The sequence below is a fragment of the Sipha flava genome, unplaced genomic scaffold (genome assembly GCF_003268045.1).
Source record: "Sipha flava isolate LNK unplaced genomic scaffold, YSA_version1 39_pilon_pilon, whole genome shotgun sequence".
In the NCBI taxonomy this organism is placed as follows: domain Eukaryota; kingdom Metazoa; phylum Arthropoda; class Insecta; order Hemiptera; family Aphididae; genus Sipha; species Sipha flava.
In genome coordinates this window covers 1,890,174-1,912,478 of record NW_020273107.1, presented here as the reverse complement: position 1 = coordinate 1,912,478, position 22,305 = coordinate 1,890,174, and the positions used below count along the sequence as shown (strand labels likewise).

At 22.5% G+C, this 22,305-nt stretch overlaps 1 protein-coding gene across 6 annotated transcripts in view; it reads right to left on the bottom strand.

Moving 5' to 3' along the window:
• Window positions 1-22,305, bottom strand: part of LOC112688523 (calcium-dependent protein kinase C) — a 92,576-nt gene that overhangs the window by 38,430 nt on the left and 31,841 nt on the right. For 4 of the 6 annotated variants that reach the window (XM_025561771.1, XM_025561775.1, XM_025561773.1 and 1 more), the window contains 3 exons: window positions 15,096-15,178; window positions 6,934-7,045; window positions 6,207-6,335 (listed from right to left, as the gene is read on the bottom strand). In XM_025561771.1, coding sequence (XP_025417556.1) covers window positions 6,207-6,335; window positions 6,934-7,045; window positions 15,096-15,178 — 324 coding nt within the window. Of the gene's footprint in view, window positions 1-6,206; window positions 6,336-6,933; window positions 7,046-9,771; window positions 9,884-15,095; window positions 15,179-22,305 lie in introns of all 6 variants that reach the window. The other 2 variants (XM_025561770.1, XM_025561774.1) reach the window with 1 other exon arrangement.

Sequence of the window (22,305 nt, the reverse complement as noted above, 5' to 3'; positions counted from 1 at the left end):
ATAACTGATTTAAAATTAGTGTTGTAAATAACGTATACAGTGTATAATAAGTATAATATATTATTTAACTTAGTTGATTAGTAGAAAATAATTCATATAAAAACAATCAATATAATATACGAATATCGTAATAATATAAATAATATAATAATATCTTAATAAGAATATGTATAGTAATAAAAGTTTATAATTTAGTACTAACATATTATATAGTTAAATCGTCAATTTATTAAATAATATATTATATTACATAAGAATATACAATTATTGTAAGTAATATATAAATATATTATGTTCATACTGGATAAAAATAGCCAAAGACACCGCCGTAATGTGCTCAGGTAAGCGATTTTAATATCGCCAATTCGGACCTTTAGTAGGAATATTTTGATCTTTAGTACACTTATAGGTCTTACCTACATTTGACACAACACGAAGTGTTGTAGCTAAAATGTGGGTGGTCATATAACTGGCATTTGTGGCATCGCAAAAGGCCCCAATTCTTTGTATATGGGTTTTCGGTATTAACTATAGTGTTAAGTAAAGACGTGATCCAAATTAGTTAAGTCCAAAGAAACCTCCGTAAAAAATAATTGGAGGAGCCGTTTGCTATTTTCCAAGACATTTTAGACTCATACAACTAATATCCCCATTTAGATAAAGCAGAAACAATATCTGCTTTTGTGGTAGAGGAATGTAAATTTCTGTTTACAATCTTCTATGAGCGATATTAACGAAGTTCACGTTCAAATGTATGGAAGCTGGTATACATTTCGATAAAATGACTTACTCGTACAATTGCATTGAAGTTTATTCGACTCAAAGACTGAACAATAAAGTAAAAAAAAGCGACGACTTGTAAGGCCATTTGGGCGTGTGAGTTTTGTTATAAGGTTGTTAAATGAAGCATTATTTGAAATTTTTTTGATATATATCGATGAGATCGCTTGTAGAGCTATTAAGCGAGTTATACACTATCAGTTATGATAATTTTAATCGGACGTATTTACCAGTACAATTTTCATTAAATTAGGATGGTATCCATAAACTATAATTTTTAAAATACTATACAACTAGTTCGTATTTGCATAGATGCACGCAAAAACAATCGTGTTATCAATTCGAGTATAATTTAAAACACAAACCGGACAAAAATGAATATTTCAATTTTAATTTTCAATTCCCATTTTATTTTATCGGTTTTAATTATACATAATCCATTTTACTTGAACGAGTAAACACGTACGGTTAAAATTGTTATTAAAATTGATAGTGTATGACTGTAGGTGGCATGGTAGTTATGTTTGTGTAAAAATCATCAGTATTAAATATCTGTTCGGTGATTTAAATATTTTATATTTTACACAATTATAATAAGTGACATAAATTAATTAAACAAATTTCGTAAGAAATTGGTGGTAATAAGTGGTGAGTTCAAAACAACATTCTTCTTTTTTCTAACTTTAGTTGATTATAGTAATATTATTTAAAAATTACTGACCGATAATATTGACAGTCATAACAATAATATTTAACAGTGCACTTGGACGGTAACGGAGTGAATACGGCACGATATGCGTGCATTTATGTTAGAGCTTTTCGGTCGAACTAGTCTCCCGTCGTTAATGACAGCCAATGGTAAAGTTTTATAATCTACCACCCAGCAGCTATAAATCTTCTGTGATTTTCAATACCTCTGATTTTTTAATTCTTAAAAATAATCGACAAGTTAATTGCATCTCCACTGGATCTTACCTTAATAAAAAAAAAAAAAAACGCCGGCAGAATTGTATCATTGGTTCAAATAATTACTTAATAAGTACTCATACAATTTACTTATTTAGCAGTTTTTCAAAGCCATTACAATATTTTCTTAGAAGATCTCTTTACTTATACAAACCGAATATGAAATTAGCTTATACGAGTAGTGCAAATACATTTACATACATATATATATATATATATTTAATTTACATATTAATTTCATTACGAAATTTCCATTAGAAATATTTTCACCAATATGTTATCGATCGATTACATTAAAATGTGAAAATCGCAGTAGAACCTTAACCGTCATGCTAAATCAAAGTTCAACTAGGTAAGAGTAAGTTGCTTCATAGTACTCAACTGCCAGACATAGTGCCATGTTCGGAACTTTAGTGACAACACCCTGCGATGTGTAAAATCATTCCAAATGCGATTTTTCAAGTTTTGTTTAGTGGCCTAACTTGTGAATACATAAGACCTTCAACTACTATTTTAATATGTGCATTATGCTCATGAAACTAATCTGATTTTCTACAAATAATGTCTTGTTTATTATCGAATAATATCTCTGCAGACATTTAAAAGAGGTAATACTAACTTAAGGACTCAAACTTTTTTTAATAAATTTCATAAATTTATGTACAATCTCGATAAAACTTCGTTTATTAAGTAATCATAAATTGTCAGTTTGTATGTTTCAAACAAACTATTAATGTTCCTAAAAAAACGTTATCAATTAATTTAAATTAATTATAACTATACAATATTATAATACAATGTATAATCTTCAATAAGCATATAAAATTCAGTTTGGTGTTAGTAGTTTTTAAATAGTTATATATAGGTTAGGTTATAAATAACTATTTAAAAACTACTAACACCAAACTGAATTTGATATGCTTATTGAATATTATACATAGTATTATAATATTGTATAGTTATAATTAATTATACAAAAATATATAAATCTATAGTATTTTGTAGTTAAAAATATATATGATCTACTATTATTCTCTTTGATACTTCATTCTAAAAATTTAAGGTTAAACTAATATTTAATTAAACTAAATATTTTAATAAAAATGTATCATGTCAAAAGGTAACCTAGAAACTAGACGGTTCGACAAATTAATGGTTACTTTTATATTTCCAAAATACAGTGCATTTTTTAATAAATACATATTAGTTTTATGCTTGATAAGTCAAAATGAAATTTTCTTTAACATTTTTGTAGTACAATCTTTTTTTACCAATCACAATTGTCATCATTTTTGTTTTATTTTTTCAGTTCCTTATTGAATACAAATATTTTTTAGTTAAAATGACATCACCCCTATACTATAAGGTATTTAAAAAAATATAATTTTTTTTCTATATTTAAAACAGAAAATTAAGATTTTTATTTTAAATAATCACAATTATTATTATTTTTAAATAATATTTAATAATATTTCAAAAATAATTATTATATTACATATATTTAATCGATAAAAATGTAATATATAATTTATTTATTTAAGTATTTTCAATGAAATTTATGATAGTTACAATTCACAAATATTTCCCTGATGAAAGACTTTAGTAATGATCTGTAATTACTTTTACGAGACTTTTCTAAGATCACATTACTAACTTTATGTAACTTAACAAAATTATTGTTTTTATGAATCAAAATAGTAAACGATTTTAATCTTATATTTAATCTTAATAAAATAAACGTTAATTATCAACAAGTTCAACAAATACAGTAATTATGAATATAGATTCATAAATATTTTTATAATGATATTATGATATAAGTTATATCATATTACACACTTGTTATCGATGCATATTTGAAATAATTTAAAAAAATTGGTGTTATACCTAAATTAACATTTTGATTTCCTGTCATAACCTCAGAGAAAGTTTCAATAGTGTTATATCCTTCATTTTTTTCTAAGACATATTTTAATTTATCTTTAACTATTTTCCTATTGAGACTGGAAATATTTATCGAAATAATTTCAATTTCACTAAATACGTTTAGTTGGTCTTTAGATATAACTTATTAAATTAAAATTTGAGTGACATTTTAATATATTTCTAAATTGTTTTTTTCAACAGTATCTCATTGATGGTTATCAATGTAAGACCGTTCATTTACTACTTAATAGTGTTACTTAAGAAAGTAGTTTTTAATAGTATTGCATTAATATGATTCCAGTTGTTAATTGCTTTATCGAATAATTGAGGTAATATAATTAAAAAATATTGATTCATACGACCATAATTTAAATTACATTCAAATATCTTACATCTTATACTTATCCAACTGTCAAATATATTATATTTGTAGAACTTAACAGAATAAAATATTCTTGTAGTTAATGGGCATATTTTTAGTTTAAAAAATAAAAAAAATGTAAATAAATTTGAGACTAAGTGAGATGATTTTCACATCTAAATTAATCATACTAAAAGTTTTCCTAATGAAATCGGACTAATTTAGATAAATTCCTCATATTTTCATTAATCAATAGACAACAAATAATAAAAGTTAAATATAAGGAGTCAGTTTTGGGAGGAAAATTAAAAAAAGGCAAATAAATTTTGAAAAGTTTAGAAATCCTTTAATTATAAATTTTAATATAAATGATTACGACTTATAAGTACTTATTTTTCTTCAGAGCTTAAAATATAACTTCATTATGTAATTTCATACAATACTAAAACAACATATAATTAAATTCGCTGTTATACTGCAATATAAACTTTTTAGAATTTAAAAGTGTTATAGGTAGTTGTATAAATTAACAATGCTCTGCTTCAAAAGTAAAAATAAAATCATGATAAGTACTTGAAATAATAAATAAATAAAATTTTCATAAATTTCGTAATACCTAATAATTAATGATGTCAATTTTTTTTCTCCAAATCTACACAAAAAAAGAATTTCATTCAAATTAGTCTCTCGAGACTGAATGTCATATGAGTTGAGCTAAATTTCTATCCAGTATACATATATTTTATTTCATTCCCTCAGGAATAAATGGAAATCCGTATTGAAATATTTTCATCTGCCCCCCCCCCCCCACAAAATAGACTAGAAATAAACAATTTTTGTACTACGAATTTGAAAACGCGTCGACCTTTTGTTATGATTTGTAAAAAAAAAAGGTTTTTGTCCAGTAATATCTTATATATTTATTAAATAATATTATGCCATACCGATTATTAACTAGATAATAAAGCCATTATTATTATTATTAATATTGTATAACTGTTAAAAATATTTTTAAATTTCCTATAATTTTTGTTAATCTCTAATTATATGCAAGATAATATATTTTCTGTATATTTATATGTTAATACACTTTATATACTTTCTACACTACATTAGACTTTGAGAGGGTAATAAAATAAAAAATGTGATAATAGGTATAATATAAAAATGTGTAGTAATCAGTTTCTTGATATATATATATATGTATAGACAAGACTATCTTGAGTGACTGATTCATAATCAACGCAGAGCCAAACCTATTGGAACTATTGATTTTAAATTTTGAGGGTGGCTTTTTTTTGCTAGATTATGGTCACAAATTTATGCGTGTAAAATTATAAAATATTCAACTCTATAAATTTAAATACACTAAAAACGTTTATTAGTGGTATTTAAATTATTAATGAAGATATTTTTTTAAATTGTTTTTTTGTACTTCTTTATATTTGTAATACCATTTTATTTTATTAAATATTAATGTGCATACAATTTCAAATCACCATTAAAATCTGACATTTATACGATTGAATGCTAAGTCATTATACAACTTCTTTTGTAATCCATAATACATATATTGTCAGAATTTTTAATGTGAACATTTAATTAGGTGATTTTTCTTAGAAAATTATAAGGAGTATTGAAACGAAATTTTTTCGTACAACAAGTAAACATATATAATTTATTTTAAATAATATTTTATTTAGTACAACTAATAAGTTGTTTTTTTTTAATAAGATACTAAGAAAAACTTTTTATTTTCACAAAATTTGAATACTTGACAGATTATAAATATGGAGACAAAAAACAAAGAAACAAGTGGTACGCAGTTTAAATATATAGTTATTTAAGAAGGTAAATACATGGAGAAACATAATAATATATAATTATAACCCATAGTCTTAAAAAACATTTAAAAAATATTAAAACATGTTTACTCCTCAGCTCTAGTTTAATATATTTTACTGAAGGTCTAATAGAACAACTTCAACTACATAATTGAAATAAGTAAATATTTTAAGTAATTTACACATAAACATTTTCAATTTCTTATATCATGACGATATTCAGTTTCTAACTATAAATAGTATTCATATACCTAATTGTGTATAACACACAGCATATACTCTAGTAATTAATAAACAACATTTGAAATATTCTGATATACATATCTTACTTTCTACGATGAGTTTCGTTCCATGGCACGTAACTTTTACTTCTATTCGTCCTCGTCGTTCTGTGTGATCACAACCGCATAAATTTGGAACGCTCACTTGACATCTCTTGTGAACATTCATGTCACATGCTACATTTTTATGTACAACAAAAAAAGGTTTAATTAACACTTATAAAATCATTATAAATTAAATGTATTCTACTTAAAATAAAAAGTTTTGAAAAAATCAGTAAGAACACTAATAATAAATTTTAAAAAAAATTACATATAAAACAACATGCATTAACGATTCGAAAATATGAATTTCCATGCAAAGATACAAATAAATGTAAAGGCAAAATACAAGTCTCGATGGGTTATAAATGAAATAAATAATACCTAAAGCTAAGAATTAGTATAGGTAAATCGAAAAGCTTTATCAGCAGAGCTGTACGCCATTTTAAAAAATATATCTAAAATAAAAAAATAGATTAGATGGTAAATAATTTCAAACTATTGAAGGACAAGAGTTAATAAGTTATTCATGTTAAGTAATTATATATAATTAATTTATTGTGCGATATGTTTCATTTGAACACTAAAATAAAGCAAAAATAATAAAAATTATTAAAAACAAAATAAACTATAACTATACCTTTGGTACAAAAATTAAACTTATTAGACAAATCTAGTTATGTTTAAAGTTGATAAAATATTATATTTTTCTTATTGGTTTAGTTTTTCTAACCTGTACACTTGAGACCCTGATGGGTAATGCCGTGCAACATAGATCCACAATGGTCGCAAAAAGAAGGTGTGATATACGTATGAAGATCCCATTGATGTTTCGCCGTTTCGGCCTAAATATATTCGTTCATCAGAAATGGAAAGTTTTAAAGACGTATCGAGTTCAATAAATTTTTTTTTTCGTTTCATTAATTTGTTTTTCTTTATGATAAAGTTGTTTGAAAATTGATCATTAACCGAAAGGTTCGTACAAAAAATAGCAAAACAGAATAACGTGCCATACGTCAGGATGACCACTTACAAAAATAATAATAATAAAAGTAAAATAAAAAAAAAAAACGAAAAAAAAATTAATTTAACTACTGTAATAATTATATTCTACTAAAATAATACAAATCTTATAAAAGGAAGTGTACTTTAAAATGTATGAGTTACCAAGTAAAAGCTTTCTTTTGAAACTTAAACACACAAATATTTTTTTTGAAGAGTTCAATATTTGATTGCAAAACCACTAATTTTTAAATTTTTTAAATAATAACAACAAATTTTACCTGAATGATATAACTTACTAAGTTTTTAAATGTAAATAATTATTCCTGAACATTTTCTTGAGCATATTTGATTACAATTATCAAATTTAATTAATAGTAATATTTTATTTTTAAAAATTAATTGTGTTTTGTGAAAAATCCTTATACATAAATACAAAGAATTAAATCTTAGAGCTTATAACTTTTTTAGATGCGAGAACTCAGAAATGTCAATATCACAAAGCTCATATTAATTTTAATATTATTGGTTATAACCCATATGACAATAATCTTATTAATTATAACTTGAATACTTTAACTTAAAACCAGTAATGACATAATATTATATATTATAAATATATGTATATATATTACTATTATTTTTATAAAAATATTAAGTTAAATAGTAAAATTATAAACTATACGAAAGTTCAATAAATATTGAATGGCTATAAAAAATACATTAGTAGGTATAGTATTATTACTGTGCATGGTATAAACATACAATCAATCCACAGTAAACGATATAGGCACAAAAAATGTAAAAGAATTTAAACTTAGGGTAACGTAATTTTCAGTTTTAAATATAAAAAGGAAATAACATAAAAAAAGTTCGTAATATATATTTTAGATGAAAAAATATATGCTAAATTAAGGGAGCCAAGATAATAACCGTAATAATAATGCAATTCATATGTTAATAGTTAAAAGAATTGAAATTTTTAAATCATTTATTTTCATGCATTATTTTTAAACAGCAATCAACCCTTTTTTTTAAATCTACTCTACGTATAAAAATTCTAATTAAATGTATTTATTGAATTCTTGATTAATACATAATTTTATACTGAGAGTACACTTCCTTAGTTAAAAACAAAAATAACAGTAAAAATACCAATTACAAAAATAAAAAACATTTAAATGAGGTCATACACTATAATGAACTAATATTATTACACTATTTAAGTTTTATTTTAAAGATTGGATTCATGTATGGAGTATTGATATAAAACTCCGAAATTAATAATATTAAAAATTCAATTATGTTCAAAATGAATAACACTAATTATTTATATGGAAAGAACAGATCTTATTAACGAGTATTAAAAGATAATTAGACGTATATATATAGTATTAAATATAAATATAATATTTAATTTTACCGACAAATATTTATTTTTTTTAAATTTTAATACATTTTGTAATGTACATTTCGAATGTCAACTAAAATAAAAAGCTACTCAGACGCTAAAATAGATTAATATACATTTAGTATAATACACCCATTTAATCAATTAGCATAATTACATCAATATATACAACGAAAAATATATCACTATCAGAAAAATGTTTGTTTATATATATATAATAATGGTATAGATATTTAAATGAACAAAATGTATACTAATAGAAGTAAAGAGGCCCGTTTTAATTTAAAATATGACATACACTATTCGTATAAATACTTTATTGAGTTTTAATAAATAACGGGGAAATAGCATCGAAAAATAAAATAAAATGATAAAATATATAATGAATTAAATGAGTAAGAACATGAAATAAGAAGTAATGTTTTACAAATAATACAAAAAAATTAATTTAAAAAAAAACTGTTATACTTTTTAGGTTTAAATTCTTGCTTTTTTTTTTTTTAATAAACCATATTTACTTTTATTCTACTAACATATTTTCTAGTACACAGTGATTCTGGGTCACCATAAGTTATAATATATGTATTATTATATACTTCTAAACTTGCTTCCCCGCGGCTAACCAACGTCGTAACGTCCTCGATGATGATTCAAACACGGCGAAGTGAATATACCCCGAAACTCTATTTATGTGTAAATATACACATTGTGAGTATGTATACAACACGAATACAAAGTATATTAATAGTTAATTAGGGCTGTTGCTGTTGGTTGCGCAGAAATAGTGGTTATACCGGTATCGTTCTACAGCTCTCACCACCGTTTGTGTTAATGTAATGTGATTATTATTTTAGAAAACTCTCGTGCAAGCTTAAGAAGAATATATAGTGATTTTGAATGGCGCAGTCTATTTTTAAATGCTCATTGTTGTTAAAAATAAAAATTAAAAAAATGTTATAAAAAGTAATGTAGAGAACACAGGCAGGCATTCAGGTAGAATTCAGAACAAACAAAATAATAAAAATACAAACACACATGAATATTGTTTTTAAAAATGAAGAAATTAAAAATAATATAAATTATAAAAATATATATGTATATATATATTATATATATATAATATATATAGTATATATATTATGTCTCGGATTTGCTGACCTTCGCATTTCATTCCCTGATGTATGACACCGTACAATAATGAGCCACAATGGTCACAAAATGCCGGGCTAGCGTAGGAATGCACTTTGAACCTGTGCTCGGTCCTGGAAGACTAGCCAGAGAAAATATTTTGTTATAAAGTGTAAACAATAAATCGAAGAAGAAAGAAAATACACCAGAACGATTTTAAAACTTCAAACACTGCTCCACTTTAATCGTGCTTACTGAAAAGACATAATTTGGCTAAATGAATTAAATTATTTTTTTATCATTAACTTTAATCAGTCAATAAGTGTCTTTTATTCATCTTAATATTCTAGTGCACCAACTTTTTTTTGACTAAACGTTAAAATTTATAAATCTTAATTTAATAACGTAAACAATATATAAATTAACATCTAAATGAGCACTTATAGAGTAAAAACTCTAGTCTTAATAACTAATTTTAGAAGGAATAATGTAAAACAAATATTTAATACCTACAATATAAAAAAAAAAAATTATTAAAATAATATGGATTAATAACATAAACCATCTTCAATAAACATAAATTAAATTAATTTTTAAGAAAATACTGAAACTATATATTTAAATATTCCAAATAATTTACAATAATACACATTTTTTTTAAGTATTTTAAGAGTTATATAAATATATATTTTTATATTAATTAATCACTTAAAAAAAATAATCAATCTAAGGCCGGTATCAATTCAAAACATAAATATTTTGAAACAATAAGTTTTTTAAAATAAATCCGGCTTAAAAAAAAGTATAAAATGGATAAGTATATTCTTTCATTTAAAATAAAATAAAATGTTCCTTATGACTTAGTAATTATCCAACAAAACGTATTTATTCACAAATGTATTATAACAAATATTTTACTTCAATATTAAAATTAATAATTAATTTTTTCATTTGATAACAAAATAATTTCAATATAATTACTAAATAAAAACCAGAAAATAGATCACTATAATTTGCTATAAAAAATATTTTCACGATAAACAAGAAATAAAAATCGTCAATAAATTTAATTATAAATACTTAATATATTCTGTTAACTTAATAAGACAACATATGAAATAAAAATAATTAAGTAAAACAAATTTCCTGCTTTAAAATGATTCACTAATATTTTTGCATTTTGAAAGCATTCTTGTATCTCAACTGGATATAAGAAAGGCAACCGGAAAATATAGTTAAAAAATTGACTTGATTTGAAATTGTATTGTTTTAAAACTTAAAAGAACGATTAGCAGGGACTCAACTCACCTACTTGAAAAAAATATCGGGGGCACAAATCACCTACTTGAAAAAAATATCCGGGCCGCAATTCTCCTAGCTGAACATTAACATTTTATTTATGGGACGTAATTCACTGAACCTGGGAAACTCATTTCACTATGTTCACTTGAACAAGTGTAGATTTATCATCATAAATTTCAAACTAATGATTTTTGCATTTAAAACAAATAATTTTTAGCAAATATAGTTTATAATCAAGAACTAGAGGGAAATTATTTTAATTAAAATTTAATTAAAGAATATATTTTAGTAAAAGTAATTTGAGTAACCTGGAACAAAACAACAAATCAAATACTTTATTCCATTAAAATGTAGGTATATAAGATTATGTAGTTTAACCATTATTAAAAATAATAATAAACCATTATAACATCGTCATAAACTAATTCAAAATTTAATGTACCTTAATGTTTGTTTAACATTTATTGCTTATAATTTTGTTTTTTTCAGTATTACAAATTTTAAGTTAGTCATATAACTATCAAAAGACGGTTAAAAACAGATAATGATGAAATCTTTGAAATATTATCGGTGTTAAAAAGTTGTATTTTTCTCTAGTTACAATAGGAAAATACCAAAAGTTGAAAGACGGTTCTTATCAATAGATGAAAAACTGATCAAATATTAGAATTCTAGTACAACAAATTTGACATATTTCCAACAGAATTGTGAAAATTAGAAATTAATTAATATAAGCAATAAATAAAATTGTGTAGTTTTTATAATTCTTGATAATTTTGAATTAGGTACGCTCCACTAGGAATGATTTTTTTTTAAACACGATTGTTTATTATTGCTTTCAAAATTAAAATAATAATATAACACAAGATAAAATTATCTAAAAAAACAATGAAGTTCTAAAACAAGTTCTAAGGTACAATACTGTCACAGTAACGAACTTAATTGAAAATTTAGTAAATGAAAATGAATACTATAACAAAAAGTTACAAAGTAAAAACAAATCAACATAAACTATGAAAAGTAAAAATTAAGTTTCTAAGGAAATATTTAAAAAAGTGGGGTATCATATATGAATACCATTAAAGTTTATACATTATCATATACTTAAAAAAGAATTTATATTTTAAGATTATTAACTTTTTATTTTACCTTAATTTTTAGCTATAACGCTATCATTACTTCACTTAAAATTTATTAAAATTAAATATTATGAAAGTACAAGTATTTCTCAAATTGTAATCAACATAATTTTCGAGATATACACTTATTTTGATACAAAATAAAGAATAGGGTAAAATTGTAAATAACGACTTCTTATACATCGAATCATAGTATAAAAGCTAATAAATCGAAATCTTTACTATATTAAAAAACAATATCTTACTACCAAGTATTTAAATAAGAATATTAAAAAATTGATGAAATCTAAAAAAATGTATTAAATATTGAAAAAAAAATTGTGAAAATATTAGGTATTAAAAATATATTTACATGGTTACATGATTATACATAGAGTATTCAATAATTTTATCATCACTGTTGTGATTCATCAACAACTTTATAATTTGAAATTTAAAACAAAAGACGATTTAATTTTGGAAGTATAATAACTATAATTGAATTAACATTATAAACAATGCAATTAAACTAAAGATATCAAATTTTCAGAATTAAAATATAAACTCAATCAATTAACAAATTTATTTTACTGCTCGATTTTACTAACCGATTAATCGACTTTTTTTTTATTGACTGATTAATCGATCAATCGACTTTTTTACAAAAGTTAAATTGATTCCTTAACTTCTACACGATTTTCAACAAGATTTGCAGAATGAAATTTTGATGTAGATATCCACTTTTATAATATTATCCTTAATACATTTCGAATCATTGAACTCAGAACATCATATTAGCATTTAGCACAGATTTAAAATTTAAGTATGTAATCAGGTAATCTAATATTATATATTATTAATGTATATATATATATATATATATTGATTGATCAGAAATTCGATTATTTTGATAATTTGATTAATCAGAAATTCGATTACTTCCATTATTTGATTAATAAAAATTCGATTATTTCGCGATTAATCGAATTTTATAAAAACTGTATAATAATCGATGGGGAAAAAATAATCGTAATAATCGATTAATTCGAAATAATCGAACAGCCCTATTTAAGCATAGAAATTACAAGTTTTAAAAAATGTGTTATACATGAAACTCTTTTTAATGGAATAATTACATAACTTGCTTTTTGAAAAAAAATTATTGCATAAAATCAGCATTTCAAAATAAAATATATGTTATAAAAATCACAAACAGCAAGAATATAAACAAATATTGTAATATTGTAGGTCAGATATTTTGTACGCTGTTGCCATCTGTTGAGCTCGGTCATCGATCGCTGTTATACAACAACGCGTGACTGTATGTGGTCGCTAGTGAGCTTACACCTTTTAATGTGCGTGCTTTCACCGCCAAAGATATGACCCAATTCCAATCCTTACGATCTGGAGAAGCTGTACCACACATATATATATAATAAAGACATCAACTACTTCAGAAAACTAAACTCCAGAGATTAAGACTAGAAATTCCATCAATTACATTTTCATAATTTCGAGATTTCCAGTAAAACATAAAACATTTATATCCCTATAAATTGTAATAATGCATTTAACTACAAATTGATCAATTAATTTGAAATGTATATTAATCATTTAAAATAAAGCCATTTACTTTTAATAGAATACATAAAAATCAGAAAAATGTATATTTAATATATTTTTTTTATATGAAATCTAATTTTTGTAGAAATATATTAGCAAAACTAAATTAATTATCATTTTAAATAAATTGCAGTACTTAAAACCAGTCTTATATCAACAAATTTTTAAATTAACTATACCAATTCAAAGACTAAACTGTTAATATATAGAAATGATCATATAATACACATTTAAATTTTAACCTTATTTTCACCAATAATATAAAAATAAAAATTAAATACCCAAAATTTTATCAGAGTATAGGACAATAAATATTAAATTTCTTCAAATAGTAATGCTATTTTCGAAATGTTTTAGATTAAATGATAAAAATTAATAACTATTTTAATAAATTTTACTTAACCTATCAAAATATAACATAATAAGTTTTATCAAAACAGACTATAGTTATAATAGAAAACTTGTTAAGTAAATAATAATATATAATGCCATCTGATTACAATAATTATTATTATTATTCATCTTATATTACAACTATTAAAATAAAAAGAAAATTTAACCAAATCAAAGTATGTGATTTGTCTTATACAGTTAACTCAGCGAATTAATATTCATTTATATATTTGCAAAAATATAGAAATATAAAGATAATACACATCTTGTGCTATTTTGAATAAATAATTTTATATAAGTTTTTTTTTTTTTTTTTATACAGATGTATCAAATAATCAAGTGAAAAAAAAAACAGATAATTATTAAAATAATCTTCAAGTTTAAAAATGTGAAACCGTTTATAATGTTAATTATTAAATATTTGTTAGTACTATTATTAGAATTAGTTACATAAACTCAGTACATAAATATATAGTTGAACGATTATTTTAGTATTTATTTTATTGTAGAAATACTTAAGCCTGGATCCCTAGAAGCATATAACATCAAAATAGTATTTATTTCATTAATTAATTGGGCTTAACAAATATTTTTTTAACAAATAAATACGTTTTGTTGAATTGACGACGGAAATGTATCAAAATTGCCTATACAAGTCGCCGTTTAACAATATATAAATTAAAAATACTGAATGCAACAAATATTCACTAAATACTAAAGTAACATAAAATCGTCAAGTATGTATTTCTTTTAACTATAATTTATTCATTATTATAAACCTAATAATTAACAGATCAATTAAATCAGATCCAAACGTATGGTGGCCGTCCTGCTTATTATGTTTGTAAAAATATTGTCGATACAGAAAAAAAACTATTACTACGTTAATATAAAATTAATAATAATAAGATTACTTACATCAGAATCAGGTCCTTTGTCAGCTCCGGGACATGTAAAGGAAACAAATTCATGACAACGTTTGTGTACCACAAAACTGCATACTGAAAAAAGAATATACCAAATAAGTAAAATTTTTAAAAAATATATTTTTCATATATAAGCTCTCGAATTTCTTCTCCGAATAAATGTTAAGCTTAAAATTAGTATGAATAAGATATATTTGAGGTGAACAAGAAATTATTATGAAAAACAAGTATAATCGAATTTTTTCTTTAAAAATAGTTGGCTACTTTAAATTAAGTTCACAAAAACTCCTATTGCTAATTAATTAAACATATTTTTTTTTATTTATTTTTTTTTTTTTTTTATACAAATTTCAACCATATTTTTTTATTTAATAAAGAAATAAAGAAATCAAGTTTTCAAACATTGTTATCCATATAAAAAAATAATGATTCATTGGTTTGTGAATTTATAACAAATAATTTATAAAAACAACATAAACTTTATTAAAATTTTATGACAAAACAACCAAATAAATAAATAAAGTTTGATTAAATAAGCCAAATTTCGAATAATCATAAATATTATGCTCATCTCATTTTAAAAGTTAATATATTTTAGTATAAAATACGACTAACTGTAAATATAAATAGCTTATACTAGAAGTATTAAACTTAAGATAAATAAATAAACAATGTTAAAATACGAGTTTGTAAGGCACTTCACACAATATCTATAGATTTCAAATAAATACCTAACTAATAAAAATATACAAATAATATTTTCCATGTTTAAATATTTTATTAGAATCAATATAATTACTCGTATTTAAATTTAATATTTTTAATTAAATTTAGTAGAAAATAATTCGCAACAAAATATCTAAATTATCATTAAATATACACACCTGTATACAATATGAATAAGGGAGAACATGCAATGAGCTTAGCTATTTTTTATAACTATAACTATTTGTTATAGATGTTATTCATACAAAACTATATTATTTGCTTATATAAATCGATATTTACGTCAGTCAAAAAAATCAATTTCAAATTAAATAAAGTATTTTATGTATTGAAATTATTATTTTTTTTTTTTTTTTAATTTATCAAATCGTATTAAGATAGAAACTAAAATAATTAACACGATTTAATAATAATATTGATATTCTTAAGACATAGACAACATTAAATAAGAATGATAGTGAATTATATTATATAAAAGACTATATACGTAGATTGAACACAATGACATATTATTTCAGCAACCATTGTATTTGCAAATACATACGCCAAATTTAATTTAATATTCATTGTATGTAAGTAGGTAGATCAAGGTCTATACTATTATACACATAATAAATAATTATCCACGCAGACGCTATTAATGCGGGGAAAAAGTTAAGAAAGGTTTCTTTAGAAAAAAGAACAATCGGCTTAACGAGTGGTACTCTAAATAATGATTGACATGCCTTGTTGTGAATAAATGATAAAAGAATATAATAGCCAGGTTGTTCTCGATGTTCTAGTGTCTTAGACAAAAAAGACCGCAGGATGAAACATTACTAAGCCCATCGTATGCCAGACGATGACAATATCAGATAAGTGAAAAATTAAGGAATGGGGATTTATTATTCTCCTAATCACAATTCCATTTTATTATGCAATAGTTAATACGTAGTTTTACCTTACAGTATCAGTAATTTCACGTTAAACATACAATATCACATTTAACGTATATTCAATAACAAATAAAATGAATTGTTTGATGATATTTAAATAAAAAGGAATATTCCAAGAAATTTAATTTATTAAAATTCAAATTGATAAAAATGATTTTGAGAAAATGTTGAATTGAAAAACGAGGACATAAAGTTTAAATATAAATCATGTTATTATATTATATGTAGAACATTTCAACACCAAAAATACTTATTTAACACAAAGCATTCTAATGTATGTGCAACTAGCAACGAAAAACTCTTCTTAATATTCGCTTAGTGATTCTCAAACGAAATTCTATTAAATTGGCACGTATTGGACATAACATTTTTTTTTTAAATTAATGATAAAATGTGCAACATTCAAGTGATTGGCCTACATTAGATTTTACACAAATTACACAAATTTATACATTTAATAGTTAATAAATAAACATTGTAATTTATAAATATATTTATATTTTTTTTTACTGTAACTAATGTAAATTAATGAACAAATAAATAAATATTAATAAATGTATAAAGTATCTTGTATCTTGTATTTAAATACTTTTTTTAAATATCTTGGCCAATACAATAACATGCATGTATGCGAAACTAGTAAAGCTAATATGGGTCGTAGTTCCTAGTAAATAATAATTTATTGTTGGTAAATTTATGGTGATGAAATAGTTATATTTCAATTTTAAAATAATAACTAAATATAAATAACATAAATATATTAAAAAAAAAAAAAAATGGAACCAATACAAATTATTAGATATTTTCAATTTGTACTCGTTATCCAATAAATACAATAATAGTTACAATCGCAACTACTGAGAAACACTAATAATGAACAAATACATTGAAAACGTTTACTTCTAAAGTAAATTACATATTGAACCCAAAAAATATTAGTATAAAATTGTACTATGATCAATAAGTTATGTGCTAAACGTCTCAAATTAAATGAAATAACTATACGATTCGGTAAACTCTATAAAATATTAAGTTTTACTAAGTTGTAAATCAAACCAATTTATTTTTTAGTCCTTTATTGTTTTTATTCAACTAGTTTTGAGTATTAAAAGAAGAACTTCTAATCCATTAAGATATTTGATAGTCTATGAAATAAATCAACTTTCTAAAATTCCATGAACGCAATGACGTTCATGGATTAATAATATTAATAAGAAATAAGATTATTACTCTTGTCACGTTTGTATTAATTATTAGATGCATTAAATACGTATATTAAACATCAGCAATAAAATTTTAAACGACTTCATAAATGCAAAACATGACACAGAAATAATAATATGATATTCATTATTGCAATCAAAAATCATGATACAAATCTATAAATATGTATTAAATAATAAATAATAATCATATTAATATTTTATTCTAAAATATATACTAATTAATTATTGGTATATTATAAAGTTTTTATTGAAGATGATAAATAGGAATAGAATAATATTTCAGAGAACCACAGTAATAAGATTTTAAAAATATAAATTATTTTATCTAAACATACTGAAAGTAAAAATTAAGACAGTCAACCAAATAGATAACTGCTAAGAATATTTTAGAAAACAATGTTTAAATTGGTTATGAAAATTGTATAAGTGAAAATAATGACAAGATGTAACGAAAATGTTTCCCAATAAAATACCAAAGTTCAATATTTTAATTTACGAACATTGATAATGCTATAAACCAATAAAAACTATAATACATAGATTAAGTTAAAATAATACAAATAATAAAATAATTAGAATTTACTATCTCATTTTTCATAAATATAATTTGCTACTTTTTCGATTGTATAATCTCTAAATGCCAGGACTTTCTTAATTATATGAATATTAATTTGAGTTTCAGATATTAATATTACACCATCGTTAGAATATTTAAGGAGAAAAAAGGGCGTAAAATATGAAAGACATGATAAACATTTTAGCAATAAAAAATGTTGCAATTGTGCATCAATGTTGTAAAAATCTTGCAAAGTTTAATGTTGGTCATCGTAGATGAAAATCGAGTTAAATGTAGGACTATATTCTTATAGACCTATAATTATAAGATTCACGCTTCTGAAGTGCTAATTTAAGTCTTAAGAATAAAATTTGTTTCTCACCAAATTTTAAAATATTACTATAAGCTATAAAATTACTTCCACTAAATATAAAACAAATTATATTTTATTATAATTCGTAAATAAATAATCCTAAATATTCGGTATTAAGTCATTTTTTTTTTCAAATGTATGATTTTTTATTCTTTTTATAGTATAAGTGGAGATATTGCTTGTTGAATCATTATGCAAGAAAATATATCACTTAATGGTAGAACCAAAAAATATTTAAAACCTATTGTAACTTTCTCTAAAAAAAAAAAAAAAATTAAAATAATTTCAATAGCATCTATAGTTTTTAGGTATTAATATTCTCAATAAAATTTTCTGTATAAAAATATAAATTAATGAATATAATCATTTTTATTTCATTATTTCTATTATCAATAAATGTGATAAAAAAATAAATACAATAACATGTGATATATTAATATTTAAATCAAAAATAATTAATATACAAAACATAAGAATGATTTATATAATGAAGTATATATTTTAAAAGTCATATTTTTATTTATATTTTTGACATGTCAATTAATAAGTATTCTTCTAATTTTTATAGTAGGTAGATATTACATATAGAATAAAAAATTGTTTATAGAATCTCCAAGAATGTTAATCTATAATATCCTACATGGGACAAACTGAAAATTGAAAAAAGTACAAACATTAAAAATATAACATATAAGTTTATGTAACGTAATAATAGAAAATTTATCAAATAAAATATAAACTAGAACAAATCTTATCATTACTTTCTAAATAATATTTTCCACGTAAAAATAAATTGAAATAATTCGGAAAAATCATATAAAAAATGGATATAAGATTTAAACTTTATATAATGTAATATTATAGTACCTATACATAACATAACCAATATCAACGTTTTTATAGTAAAATTAACATATAAATTATCTTCAACTAAAACTATTCTAGTATTTATATTTTGTAAATTAAATAAAAAATAATATGACATATTATATAGGATTATATAATATGTAAAGTTTAAGAAACAAGTTTCGAGACTGCCATTGATCGTGACAAGTGGAGAGGTTTAGTAGAAGCTGCGAAAGGCCTTAAGAGCCCATAAAGCAAAAAAAAAAATTATTTAGGATTAGAAAAATAAAAGTAAAAAGTAAAAGTGAGTAAGTATAAAAATAATTAACTTAAGTCGATAAACTGTATGTTTTGTAGACTATCATTTTTTTTTTATTTATGAAGTTAAACATTTGCAATACGATTGAATAATATCAAGTATATTGCACATGCATATACAACATTCTAGTAACATTATTAACAATTCTATAAGTTAACAGATTTTAATTTTAAAATATATTGAAAAATAAAGTACACAGCTACATAACATAATAATAAAATATCACTGAGCAGAAAAAATATAAGGGCTCATTTACATCAATAAAAAATATTTCTTGAATCCAAAAAAATAATAATTTTTGCAATAACTACATAAAAAAATACGGAGGAACAAATTCTACTTAAGGGAATTGAAAACTGGCAAAAATAGTATTCAACCTGCAATTTATCTTATATGTTGTCTAGCAAGATGTCAACGTAAGGAAGTAAATGAACATTAGTGTATAAAAGCCGTTATCTCAATCCTCACAAGGGACATTGTCTTACATATATACACAAATCAAAATTGATAGTGTTAGAAAAACTTTTTATACGTATTTATAGAGTGATAAAATTTGATTTTTAGTTCATCTTTTAGTGATTAATTCCATCGATAATGTCAAACGATAAAAGTCCTCATTCGCATGGATAATTCTATAAGTAAAATAATTTAGAAAACTTTTAGTATACATTTAGTGGAAATATTTATTTATTTTAAATATGTAAAAATTTAAAAAATATTATCATTAAAGATTAAAAATTCAATTTTAATAAAACACACTGAATTAATTATTTTCGGAATTCATATTTGAACTGATAACAGGAATATAGGAAAACATTTAATAACGTAAAATAAGTTATTTAGACAGTAACAGTAATAATAGAATGAATATGTATAAGAAAGATATTACTGTACCTGATAAAAAGTAGTATAAATAATTGACGATCATATTAGACTAATTTGCCACACATACAATGACTTAATGTAATACACATAAGTTATTGAGAATTTTCGATAAGCATGAAAAATCCAGTATCCAAGGATCCAATATTCTTATTTATAGTATAAGACTAAAATAATTCTTGAAAAATACCAACATTATAAATAATTAATCATTTATACTTCAACAATTTAATAGATAAATAAATAATTTCAAAACTAAAATGAATAATTTAACTATTTTAATGAACGAAATTTTAATTTTAAAAGAGGTCGATGAAAGTATTAATTATTTCCAAAAATACGTTTATCTTATGTTTTAACACGAACTACATTATTAAATCATTTTACATCGAAAATTTTGAATGCTAAAAAAATATTTCAAATATAGTATTCTAATAACAACTTAAGTCTAAAAAAGGATATGCGACATTGCTATAAAATAATAATTTAAACGAATTATTTTTTACACAATATAATGTATAATATATATATAAATATATTGAACAAATTTCAGCATTTGCTAATTTTGGGATTTACGCTTACTTCCCACATAATTTTTAAACTTAGATATTGTATCAAACAAAAATCAAAACGAAACTATAGAAATTATTAGTAATTAACTTATTAGTTAGTTCAATGATACATTATTTTATAATTAAGTGTTTCCTAATAATTAATACTACTTCTTATATTAATTAACAATAATTTAGAATGGAAGAATGTATTCAATACATAATTCTATAAATTTAGGATAAAAAATACATATAAATATCGTTATGTATAAAATAATCAAATTAGTGTTTTCTGGACGCATATTAAAAAACTAAGATATAGTACAATATAGAGTGTCATGTATTTTCAATAACCCAAAAAGGATAATCTTACAACAAGAACACTGCCATACTCAAAACACATTGCAAAAATAAATCTTCATATAATTATTATATGCTTCACTTATGTAGACATTTCATTTACAAACATTTTTTTTTCAATACAATTTAGTAAGAAGTTCATAAAGTTTATTATTAAATTCAACAGTATGATTCTTTGTAATATTAACTTTATATAATTGAATAGTTTTATAATTTTCAACATATACGATCAAGAAAAAATCATTATAGGCATAAATATTCGAAAATAAAATCTATATAATATTTTGAACAAAATTTGAATTTACATTAATTGTCGAAAATATTTAAATTAAATTATGCATTATTTTTCATATAATTTACTCAATAGGTACTACTTTCTATTACTCTATTTTTGTTCTATAAATAAAGTAGAAATACAATATCATTAG